The 13,466-nt window shown below is 42.5% G+C and overlaps 1 protein-coding gene across 2 annotated transcripts in view; it reads right to left on the bottom strand.

Moving 5' to 3' along the window:
• The window catches only part of LONP1 (lon peptidase 1, mitochondrial), a 177,881-nt gene that overhangs the window by 102,554 nt on the left and 61,861 nt on the right, over window positions 1-13,466 (bottom strand). For both annotated transcript variants that reach the window (XM_033954649.1, XM_033954650.1), the window contains exon 5: window positions 695-756. In XM_033954649.1, the coding sequence (XP_033810540.1) occupies window positions 695-756 (62 nt within the window). The remainder of the gene's footprint in view (window positions 1-694; window positions 757-13,466) is intronic.

Genomic DNA, 13,466 nt, shown 5'->3' with positions numbered 1-13,466 from the left:
GACGTCAGGGTCAGGATCACGGCAGCGAGGGAGCGTGCTGTTGAGAACGACGGCAGCCTGCAAGGATCGCTACAGCACCGGCGATCCTCTCTGCAGGCTGCGGTAATTATCTGAAGGTAAGAGTGGGAAGCCAGGGGGGAAGCCGGAGAATGCTGCAAACACCACCTAAGCACTGCAGCACTTCTTGAATGACCCTCTCCCCTCATCCCCTAAAGCAGGAGCAGCAGTGGACGGCCAGCACAAGGCAGCGCTACCGCTCCTGCTTTAGGAGACCTGAAGGCACATGAAGAAAGGTTGATCACCAAATCGGCAAGGCCAATTTTTTTTAAAACGAATCGATTTAAATAGATTTGCCTGAAGTGAATCGGTGAATCGATTCAAATTGGAAATCGGGCAGCACTACTGCAGACTACTGAAATTCCTCAGTCTTCTACTGGCATGCAACCACCACTAGTCATTAATTACATCGTACAGACATTATAACCCACTTCCCTTTTTCTTTTTTGGAGTGGGGCAAGGGGTGGGAATGCCTTTAAGCACAGGAAAACTCACATATGCTCAAGGGAGCCTCTCAAAAAGGTTCTCTGAACCATGAGAGAACACCTGCACAACCAGAGCAGTCATAAATATCACCACAAGATGTGCCTGCTTTCCTCTTGCTTATCACTGGAGAAGGTTCTTGCTATCACTGTACCTGTAAAGAGGATTCAAGGCGATGATGTCCCGGACTGTCTTCACAATTTCCGCTGTGAGTGCCTGTCAAAATATATGCAAAATAAATCTAATAATACAATAAAAATATATGATTAGTAGACCAAACTGAATACATTGACTCCACAACTCAAGATCACTGTGTAAAATGTAAAATTTCAGGTAAAACTAAGTCTGTCTGCTCCCTGAAATCCTTCAGGTAAAGTAAAGTTACTCACCTCTAGGCAGCTGTTATTTGAGGACAGCAAAACAGATATTCTCACATATGGGCGATGTCACCAATGGAGCTCCAGTGTGGATGTTATCGAGAGTTCTGCGACTTTAAAAAGCCTTTGGGCAAGCCCCCATAGGCATGCACAAGTGCCTTCCTGCCTGCCCAAATTGCACACAACCTGCAGTTGGTTAACAAAAAAAAGCATAGAAAACACGCAACTCCTAGGGGAGGGTATGTGAGAATACCTATCCTGAGGTCCTCAGAAAGCACCTGCTACAAGTAACTTCACTTTCTTTAAGGTCAAGCAGGACATAAGATTCTCATATGTGGGAATCCCTAGCTATCAAACACAACAAACAATGATCAATAGGGACTTTGAAATAATAAATAACTTTCAACAGCCAGGCTAACTTGAATCAAAAATACTAGCAAAGAAACAGTGCTGTTATGAAGGTGGAGCCTGTAACAGAAAAGAACAGGCCTAGGAGAGTGAAGTTGGATTCTAGACTCCAAACAAATTCTGCAATACTATCTGACCAAACCAGCTGTCACATTGGGCATTTTGCTGAAGAAAGTAGTGCAACATGAATGTTAGGACAAACCTCTTCAATAGAGGCTGATCTCAAGTTGGCTACCAACAAGAAAGTGACAAGGTAACTGTTACTGCGGTAATTGCCGTAGTAACAGGAACCCATTGTTAATTTTGCTGTAGTAACCGCGGGAACAGAAACTGCTGCCAAGGTAATATCACAGCAATTGGGAGCCAGGGCACCCTCCCCCGATGCCAACCTGACACCCTCCACCCCCGTGCTGCACCTCATTATCTCTAATGGTCTAGTGGCTTCCTCAGGAGAGGGAAAGAGCTCAACTCAACTCTTTCCTGCCCTTGCTGCTGCTAGAGCGCTGCCAGTCAAAGATGTTCAAAATGGCTGCAGAGACTTCATGGAGCAGTCTCGCGAGACTTGGTTCAACAAAATTGGAACCATCCATATAGAAACAAAAGAAATGACCCTCACTCAAGACCGATACATTCCACACACAAAAGCCAAGATACAGAGCAATGCTGACCAAATATGGAATGCCTTTAATGACCTCAGAGACAGCAAAACTGATAAAAAAAAAGTTATCCACCCAAAGTTCCTCCCTTAGACAAATGCCCCTCTTAAGCTTCTCGCTAACACACAAGAAGCTAGCATCACCTGGATCACCATGTTTATTTTATTTTTATTTTTCCTCTAACTCTACTTTTCACTTCTCTATTACCCTCCAGGTACTTTAGTTAGATTGTGAGCCTTCGGGACAGTAAGGGAATTTTTCAAGTACCTTTCTTATTTCTAATCTTAATGTATATTTTCTGTAAACCGCTTAGAACCTAACGGATGTAGCGGTATATAAGAAATAAATTACATTACATTACATCATCAAATTCCTAAACAACATCCTAGATCAGGGGTCTCAAAGTCCCTCCTTGAGGGCCGCAATCCAGTTGGGTTTTCAGGATTTCCCCAATGAATATGCATAAGATCTATGTGCATGCACAGCTTTCAATGCATATTCATTGGGGAAATCCTGAAAACCCATCTGGATTGCGGCCCTCAAGGAGGGACTTTGAGATCCCTGTCCTAGATCAAGGTCAACTCCTGTAGGGCTATGCCTGCACTACCATCTTAGGCTTTTGGTCCTAATGTTGCCAAGAATCATTTTCAATCCTGCCAGCACATCTTGGAATTTTACATGCTGCTCATCTGTCAGCCAGCTTACCTAGCAGGGCCCCTCACTTCCAGAGGAATTTGAGATAAGAAAGGCTCTATCTCAGAACTGTGACAACCAGTGCTCGGCACCCTTATCTCTCTAAGACAATTTATGGCAATATCAGACATTGTATATTCTTATAATCACAGCTATGTTCAAATAGAATTATTCTTCATTAACTAGACTTTTATTTAAATTATTGTTGATTATTTTATGAATTGTTTGTGAAGTGCTCAGACCAAGAAACCCATACAATAGTGATGTCACTACAATGAGGTTTTCAAGGGGACCATCATAGCCTTCACAAGTCCCCGGCCCTCCCTATACTTTTCTGTTTGATGTATCTAATAATTATTGTTGCTATTTCTCGGAGAACTGCTTCAGGTGTTACTTCTCATTGGTGACATTGAACTAAACAACTAAATATGTGATTGAACCAAAAAAATGTAAAAAATATATAAAAGTGCTTATCTAAAATGTTGCATTGCTCATTGTTTCATTGTCTGTTTGGAGTCCCGTCCCTCCGACCCGGATTTCGCTACTTCTTCAGGGAGGAACACTGGTGACGGCTCACTTGAGGCTTGAACAGACCAAGCGGACGTAACGTCCGCTTGGTCTGTTCAAGCCTCAAGTGAGCCGTCACCAGTGTTCCTCCCTGAAGAAGTAGCGAAATCCGGGTCGGAGGGACGGGACTCCAAACAGACAATGAAACAATGAGCAATGCAACATTTTAGATAAGCACTTTTATATATTTTTTACATTTTTTTGGTTCAATCACATATTTAGTTGTTTAGTTCAATGTCACCAATGAGAAGTAACACCTGAAGCAGTTCTCCGAGAAATAGCAACAATAATTATTAGATACATCAAACAGAAAAGTATAGGGAGGGCCGGGGACTTGTGAAGGCTATGATGGTCCCCTTGAAAACCTCATTGTAGTGACATCACTATTGTATGGGTTTCTTGGTCTGAGCACTTCACAAACAATTCATAAAATAATCAACAATAATTTAAATAAAAGTCTAGTTAATGAAGAATAATTCTATTTGAACATAGCTGTGATTATAAGAATATATAGTTATTAGTGTCACAGATTACTGAGTAATATATCTCTCTAATTAGTAGAATATCAGACATTGGCCATAGACTTCAGGAGTTTGGTATGTGACCAGAGAATGCCCTGGTAACCAAGACACCCATTGGCCAGAGATATTGATGGTGAGAAGAAGAAAGAAGAACAAGGAGTGTCTTGAGTTAAGAGATAGAATTGATGAGGAGTTGGGAGGAGAAACAACAAGCTGAGAGGATTAGAATTGGAGTGAAGAAACTAAAGCAGTCTGGAGAAGAGTTTATGTTTAGATTGATGTGCCTTCCTGAGCTGCCCTAAAACTTTACCTCTGGTAATCAAAGGACTGACAGCTGTTGGTGCCGGCTTTCATCATTCCAAGAACTGATACCTGTGACGTGTTGTAATCAGTCTAAAACCCACAGGACGGGGAAGGAGTTGGCTTACTGCCAAGGAGAGAGAACATCACATTGGAGAAGCCCCTCCTGTTCGATGGTGAGAAGGCATAACCTTCTTCTATTGTTCAGCTGGCTATATAGATGGCATTGTTCTTGACTTGGGTAGGTTTAAGGGATTTGGTGATCAATCCAGTAATAAATCCTAGCTGTGTTTTCCTCTCTTTTAGTAATCTAGTTTCTTATGCATAGCCTGTATCACAGAATTGCTTTGTGCATGTGTTCAGTGTTCTTTCATACCAGGGTAATAATGTGGAGGAATTGAAAGAAATCTCTGTGAATCTGGAAGATGTACTAAACCAGATGGTATACATCCCAGGGTACTAAAGGAACTAAATTGCTGGCCTGCTGTTAGTGATCTGTAACCTGTCGCTAAAATCATCTGTAGTACCTGAAGATTGGAGGGTGGCCAATGTTACACCGATTTTTAAAAAGGGTTCTAGGGGAAATCTGGGAAATTATAGATCGGTAAGTCTGGACAGTACCGAGCAAAATGGTGGAAACAATTATAAAAAAATAAAATTGTGGACAATGTAGACAAACATGATTTAATGAGACAAAGTCAGCATGGGTTCAGCCAAGTGAGATCTTGCCTCACAATTTGCTTGAATTCTTTGAAGGTGTGAATACACATGTTGATAAAGGTAAGTCGGTTAATATAGTGTATCTAGATTTTCAGAAAGCTTTTGATAAAGTTCCTCATAAGAGGCTCCTGAGAAAATTAAAGAGTCTTGGGATAGGAGGCAAAGTTCAGTTGTGAATTAAGAACTGGTTATCAGATAGAACACAGAGGGTAGGGTTAAACGGTCATTTTTCTCAATGAAGGAGAGTAAACAGTGGAGTGCCACAGGGATCTGTACTGGGACCAGTGCTATTTAACTTATTTATAAACGATCTGTAAACTGGAACGAGTGAGGTGATTAAATCTGCAGATGACACTAAACTGTTCAAAGTTGTTAAAACGCATGCAGACTGTGACACATTACAGGCAGACCTTAGGAAATTGGAAGACTGGGCGTCCAAGTGGCAGATGAAATTTAATGTGGAAAAATTCAAAGTGATGCATATTGGGAAGAATAACCCAAATCATAGTTACTGGATGCTAGGGTACACCTTGGGGATTAGCGCCCAAGAAAGGCATCTGGGTGTCATTGTAGACAATACGATGAAACCTTCTGCCCAATGTGCGGCAGCAGCCAAAAAAGCAAACTAGGGATGGTTAACAAGACTAAAGATATTATAATACCTCTATATCACTCTATGGTGTGACCTCACCTGAAGTATTGCATTCAATTCTGGTCTCCTTATCTCAAGAAAGATATAGCGGCACTAGAAAAGGATCAAAAAGAGCAACCAAGATGATAAAGGTGATTGAACTCCTCTCATATGAGGAAAGACTAAAAAGGTTAGGGTTCTTCAGCATGGAAAAGAGAAGGCTGAGGGCAGATATGATTGAAGTCTACAAAATCATGAGTGGAGTAGAACAGGTATAAGTGGATAGATTTTTCAGTCTGTCAAAAATTACAAAGACTAGGGGAAACTCAATGAAACTGCAGGGAAATACTTTTAAAACCAATAGGAGGAAATATTTTTTTTCACTCAGAGAACAGTTAAGCTTTGGAACGTGTTGCCAGAGGTTGTGGTAAAAGCAGATAGCGTAGCTGGTTTTAAGAAAGGTTTGGACAAATTCCTGGAGGAAAAGTCCATAGTCTGTTTTTAAGACAAAAAATTGCTGCTGCTGGGTCAGACCAGTGGTCCATTGTGCCCAGCAGTCTACTCCCGCGGTGGCCCTTAGGTCAAAGACCAGTGCCCTGAGTCCAGTCTTAACTGCATACGTTCTGGTTCAGCAGGAACTTGTCTAACTTTGTCTTGAATCCCTGGAGGGTGTTTTCCCCTATAATAGTCTCTGGAAGAGCATTCCAGATTTCTACCACTCTCTGGGTGAAGAAGATCCGAGCGAGCGAGTCAAACTGCTGCAAGCTAATTGTTTTGGGATTTTTTTATACTAATTATCCTACACTCCCAGCAGAAATGTGAAAAATATTACTGAATGCCGATCCCTCAACTCCCTCAAATTAGACCTATCACTGGCAACTCCATACTCACCAAGCTCCTAGAAACTCATGTAAGCCTACATCCCCCACAATTTGTATACCAACTGCAGCAAAGCACCGATCTCCTTCTCCTAACTCTGACCACAAAAATCAAACAGATACTAAGCATAAGCCAACAAGCAGCTCTTGTCCAAGAAAGAAGTCAAGAGATACATCTGGCGAAAGCACAAGCGGAAGAGCAAATGCTTTTATGTTCTTATGCTTAAAAATATTTAAAAAAGGGAGACAAAATTTTTTCCAGATATATTAGTGAAAGGAGGAAGACAAAAAATGGAATTGCGAGACTAAAGGATGCTATGAACTGGTATGTGAAGAGCGATGTGGAAAAAACAAACAATTTATGGAAGGAAATCCTGGAGAAGGACCGAGATTGTCTGGTGAGAATGGAGTAGATACTCTCTGGTAATTCTTATTACCCAAACATTTATCACATTAAGATCTCGTCAACTTTTTGGCAATTCATATGTAACTCTTACGACATCTCTTATGCTATTCCTGTAAACTTTTAAGTAATTTCTGAAAACTTTTATGTAATCCGCCTTGAACCGCAAGGTATTGGCGGAATAGAAATCACTAATGTAATGTAATACTATGCCGTTCACAACTTGAAAAATTGAAGGTGGACAAAGCGATGGGACCGGATGGGATCCATCCCAGGATATTGTGGGAGCTCAGAGAGGCTCTTGCGGGTCCTATTAAAGACTTGATCTAAGGGCCGCCGCGGGAGTGAACTGCTGGGCATGATGGACCACTGGTCTGACCCAGCAGCGGCAATTCTTATTTTATAATTCTTATTTGTTTAACAAATCTTTGGAGGCGGAAGGGGTTCCTAAGGATTGGAGAAGAGCAGATGTGGTGTCAATTCACAAAAGTGGTCGCAGAGATGAAGCGGAAAACTACAGGCCAGTAAGCCTCACTTTGGTTATTGGAAAAACAATGAAAGAAAGGACAGTGAAATTACTAGAATCTAATGGTTTACAGCAGTGTTCTTCAACCACTGGTCCACAGAAATGTCTTGCCAGTCCACAGGGCCGGCATGTGCATCAGGCCCAAAACAGTGTTCTTCAACTGCCGGTTCATGGTGCGCTCAGTGCGGCATTATCTTCGAGCCGGCTCCCTCTTCCTCATTGATTCAGTGCACAAAGGCACGGGCAGCGGCTCCTACGTGCGTCCTGCGCCTGAATCGGAAGCCTTCTCTCCGACGTCGCAATGTCAAAGGGAAGGCTTCCAGATGAGATGCAGGGTGTGCAAGGAGCCGCTGCCTGAAGCTTTGTGCACTGCATCAGTGAGGAAGAGGGAGCCATCCTGAAGATAACACTGGGGAAGGTATAAAATGGCCAGGAGGGAGACCAGAAGGTAAGGCATAGCATAGAGGGAGGGAGACAACAAAGGAAGGGGGGGGAATGATTTTATTTTTGAATTTAGTGATTGAATTATGTCAACTTTATATCTGCTGTCAGTGTACTTTGTGTAGTTTAATTTTGTGGTTAACCATTATGTGTTGTTAATAAGATTATATTGTGTGTATCTATGAAAAATGAATGGAAAAAAATAGTGTTACAATTAGTACTATTATGGGGGCGGGGTCAGGGGTAGAGATTGGGTAGAGATGTGCGGGGTCTGGCCCACGACTTAGCCCAGTGTTCTTCAACTGCCGGTCCGCAGACTGATGCCGGTCCACAAAATATTTATTTTTTATTTCTACCGGTCCATAGGTGTAAAAAGGTTGAAGAACACTGGGTTATAGGATCCGAGGCAACATGGTTTTACTAAAGATAAATCGTGCTAAACAATCTGATTGAATTTTTTGATTGGGTGACCAGAGAATTGGATAAAGGATGCATGCTAGATGTAATTTACTTAGATTTCAGCAAAACCTTTGACATGGTTCCTCACAGGAGGCTCTTGAACAAACTTGATGAGCTGAAGTTAGGACCCAAAGTGGTGAACTGGATTAGAAAGTGGTTGACAGACAGACACCAGAGGGTGGTGATTAATGGAACTAGCTTGGAGGAAGAAAAAGTGAGTAGTGAAGTCTCTCAAGGATCGGTGCTGGGTCTGATCCTGTTCTGTTCAATATGTTTGTGAGTGACAACGCTGAAGGGTTAGAAGGTAAGGTTTGCCTTTTTGTGGATGATACCAAGATTTGTAACAGAGTAGACACTAAGAAGGAAGTGGAAAACATGAAAAAGGATTTTCAAAAGTTAGAGGAATGGTCTAATATCTGGCAACTAAAATTCAATGCAAAAAAGTGCAGAGTAATGCTATCGGATATTAGAAATTGGAAGGAGATGTATGTGCTAGGAGGTTAGAGGCTGATATGCACAGATGGGGAGAACGACCTTGGGGTGATAGTGTCCAAGATCTAAAGGCAAAGAAACACTTTGACAAGGCGATGGCTGTTGCCAAAAGGATGCTAGACTGTATAGAGAGAGGCGTAACCAGTAAAAGAAAGAAAGTGTTGATGACCTTGTACAGGTCGCCAGTGAGGCCCCTGTACAAGGTCATCATTGTGTTCATTATTGTGTTCAGTTTTGGAGACCATATCTGGCAAAGGACATAAAAAGACTTGAAGTGGTCCAGAGAAAGGTGACAAATATTGTAGGAGGTTTGCACCAAAAGATGTACAAGGAGACTGGAAGCCCTGAATATGTATACCCTAGAGCAGGGGTGTCAAAGTCCCTCCTCGAGGGCCGCAATCCAGTCGGTTTTTCATGATTTCCCCAATGAATATGCATGAGATCTATTAGCATACCATGAAAGCAGTGCATGCAAATAGATCTCATACATATTCATTGGGGAAATCATGAAAACACGACTGGATTGCGGCCCTCAAGGAGGGAGTGACACCCCTTCCCTAGAGGAAAGAAGGGACAGAGGAGATATTCAGAGATCAAATACTTGAAAGGTATTAACGTAGAACAAAATCTATTCCAGAGAAAGGAAAATGGTAAAACCAGAGGGCATAATTTGAGGATGAGGGGTGTTAGACAAGAGTAATGTTAGGAAATTATTCTTTACAGAGAGGGTGATTGATGCCTGGAATGTGCTCCCGAAGAAGGAGGTGGAGAGGAAAACGGTGACAGTGTTCAAAAAAGCATGGGATGAACACAGAAGATCTATAATCAGAAAATAATGGTATATATTGAAGAACTAAGGCAGGTACTGGGCAGACTTGCATTGTCTGCGTCGCGTATATGACCATTCATTTGAGGATGGGCTGGGGAGTACTTCGACAGCTGGGATGAAATATCTAAGAAAAAGAACAATTTAAATTAAATAATTAATTTATAGCGTGTATATAGTTGGGCAGACTGGATGGACCATCCAGGTCTTTATCTGCCATCATTTACTATGTTAGACATCTCTGCAGCCTTCGGACTGAATAGATCACCACCTTCTCCTAACGAAACTCTCAGAAACAGTAATCACAGGAAAGAGAGGAATCCTTGCAAAAAGAGTACCTCATGTGAAAAGACAGTTTTTCTAACAGCTGAAAGGCATTTTGCGGTGTACCTTAAGGCTCTCCCTGAATCTTTTCAATCTATTCATGAGCTTCCTCGGCAACATCAAATTCAACAACAACGACTGCATATCATTTTATGCATATGGCATCCTCTTCTTCATCCCAATAATTAGAAACCAACCTGATATATTCCAAAAAATATCCAACAGCATAGACAAAAAACAAACATGGGCCACAATCAACAACTCAAATTCAATGCATCTAAAACCAAAATTCTCTGCTTCCACACTCCACTACAAACAGCTCCGATAAGCATCAACCTTCCATCAGGAACCACCATCAAGTTAGAAAAATCCTCTAAAGTGCTGGTCATAATATAAGACTCCACATTGTCCCTAGAACCACAAATTTCCAACCTCTGGAAGAAAACCTTCTTCATTATGAGATAGCTGAGACTCAGACCTTACTTCCATTGGCACTTTGAATACTTGTACAGATGCTAATCCTATCACAGCTGAACTACTGCAACTCCTAAGTGGACATCAACACCGCCCTAGCCCACAAACTACAGCTCATACAGAACACAGCAATAAGATTCATATTCAAGCTGAAGAAATATGATTCAATCTCTACCTACCACAAACTACACTGGCTATCTACCCCAGCCCAAATAAATTTCAAAATCTCCTGCACAATGTTCCACAAAGTCAATGGAAGCTCTGCTGCACCATTTATTCACTTATTCTCCTCAGCATGGCCCTTTATCTCGAAAAACTCCAGCTGAACCTCCCCTCAGCAAAAACATCAAGTACAAACACATATTTAACACCATGTTCACATATATTGATACAAAAAATAGAGCAGTCTCCTAACAACCATCAGAACCAAACCAAACTACCTAGCATTTTGAAGGAAGCTAAAGACCTACTTCTTTGACGCCATATACTTTAACAACAATTAACTATCAGACCCAGCCAGGTACCTCCTATCTCATCGGTACCTATACTATGCAACCTATTAGCTCAAATCTATTAACTACCTCTGCACTCCTCAAATAACTGAACAATTCTTCTCTCTTTATGAACTATATATTCTGCTGTTTTTTTTGCATTGTATCAATCTGTATTCCCATAATTTCAAACTGTAAGTCGCTTTGAATATGTTTGGACATAGTGCAACTCAGAAATCTCAAATTAGATTAGATTAGATATTAATGACCTTGTAGTACTACATTTGTATAGTATAATCAGAGGATGCTAGGAAGCACAGAAAAGACCACAGTGAGCCATTCCGAGAATCAGCAAGTAAAATAAACTGGCTAGGACAGGTTTAGTGCCCATCTTTGAATGCACGGTGAATTTTGAGAATCTGACTCTGAATCAGCAAAATACTCCTCCTTGAGTCTGTGCCTGCCTCAGTCTACTGGATGTACAGCCATGCTTTGAGCAAGTATACGTAGATACAATAGATACAGGTCTGCTCCTGGACTCCCAGGTTGTTTTCTCCCTCAGTGGACTGAAAAAGAGCACCACATCATTCAGTGCTGGATTCAATGCCCGGTGAGGTACTGACAAGCAAAGCATGGGCCTCAAGGAAGGGCTGAAGCTATACTATTTAACATAGGAATCAGAATGGGGGGAGGGCCCCACAGGAGCCATGGTCTCCCCAAAAATTGCCCATCCTGTAGGTCAGGGGGTATGCAGGCTGACCACTGCTCACCACTATAACTGAAGGAAGGGAAGGGCCAGGCGCATGCAGCCAATGCATGCCACCAGCCCACAAGCCTCCCCTGATGTCAGAATTGACGTTGGGTGAAGGCTTGTGGGCCGGCGCCGCTGCACGCGCCTGGCTCTTCCCTTCTTGGATTTGCTGCAGCAGCGGACCATGAGGGGGGGAGGAAGAATCAGCAGCAGGTAGGCCAGGCTTCGGTACAGCAGGGAGGGAGACAGACTGGCTTCAGCGGTGGACCGGGGGAAGGATGAATCGGTGGCGGGTAGGCCAAGCTTCAATGCGGCAGGGAGGGAGGGAGGCAGACTTGCTTCAGTGGTGGACCGAGGGGAAGAATTGGTGGCGGGTAGGTCAGGCTTCGGCACAGGAAGGAAGCAGGCAGGCTGGCTGGCTTCAGGGGAGGGAGTAGGACAAAGGCTGGAAGGCAGTGAAGGGGACATAGGAAGGAGGGAGGGAAGAAGGAGTGAGAGAGAGGCAGAGAAAGACTGGGGGGTGGGATGGGGGGTTGTAAGCAGACGAAAGGGAGAGAGGTCTGGACCAAAGGGGGAATACAGGAAGCAGATGCTGGACTACGAGAGGTGCACACAGAGTGGGAGAGACCCTGAGGAAGAACAGAGAGATGGAAAATCATAAGAGGAGGGAGAGAGAGGAAGACCTGGAACAAAGGTGGTGGTATGTACAAAGGAGAACTGACACTGGATCTGGGGAGGGTAAGCAGAGGGAAAAGAGAGAGAGACCTGGACCCAAAGGGGATGGGGCTAGACTGTGAAATAAATGTTGAATAAGAAAGAAAGAAAAATATTGGCTGCACAGTCAGAAGGAAGTGCAACCAGAGACTCATGAAATCACCAGACAACAAAGGTAGAAAAAATGATTTTATTTTTCAATTTAGTGATCAAAATGTGTCAGTTTTGAAAATTTATATCTGTTGTCTATATTTTACACTATATTTGTCTATTTTTCTATAGTTGTTACTGAGGTGACATCGCAAATTTTAAAGTCATCTGCTTTGACATCTTTGAGAAAACCCCGAATATAAATGATAATTAACATTTTCTCTAAATAGAGTGTGCTTTGTGTTTTTTTTTTAATTTTGTGGTTACCATTATGTATTAATAAGATTATATTGTGTGTATATGAAAAATGGATAGAAGAAATTGCATTACAATTATTATTATTATTATTATTATGGGGGTGGAGTCAGGGGTAGAGTTTGGGTGGGTCTGGGGCAGAGCTTTGCCCCTCCCCCCCCAAACAAAAAAGCATTCCGCTGCCTATGCTATTTAGTCAGTACTAAAATGTGCTCCAGCTCCTCTTGTAACATGACCCTGAAGTGCTCCTTGAGGATAGGCACCACAAAGTTGGGGCCAGTACCAGCATGGAGACAGCCTGAGAAAATGTTGTTGCTAAATCGGCTTCAGGTGGATTGGTACATTTGCACTGCTTCCATGGAGAAGGAACAGTTCAATGTACTGATGCTTTTCGGTTACTGGTGAGGCCAGTATCCCGGAGCTCCAGGCACAATGCTTTGAAAAGGACCAATGCTGGTGCTTTTTACATTCACTCAGTGCCCAGAAATCAGGAGTTCTTCAGTACCAATAAGGACGAAGTGGAATCCATGAGGATCCTCATTGTAAGGTCTGATGCTAATCAGCCCAAGTAGATGCTACTGGTGCCTGACTTCAAGTTGGGGGGGAATACCTCCTTGATACTGATGCATCTCAAGTATCTGGTACAGCTCTAAAAGTCATCTCTAAAAGTCAAGGTAGAGGGGTTGACAAATTTTTTTTTTCAATTTTGGCCAGACTAAACACCAACATCAAAACTGTCTGAAAGCTTTCGGCTGAAACCGAAACTGAGCCAGGTTCATCACCTGATCTTGGCCGAAGCTGAAACCTTAAGTTTGGTTTTATAAATGTGAACCAATGAGGCCCATTGGGAATTGTCAGAGCTTTCAATT

The sequence above is a fragment of the Geotrypetes seraphini genome, chromosome 8 (genome assembly GCF_902459505.1).
Source record: "Geotrypetes seraphini chromosome 8, aGeoSer1.1, whole genome shotgun sequence".
NCBI lineage: Eukaryota > Metazoa > Chordata > Amphibia > Gymnophiona > Dermophiidae > Geotrypetes > Geotrypetes seraphini.
Note: the sequence above shows the minus strand (reverse complement) of the source record. Positions and strands in the feature narration are given on the sequence as shown.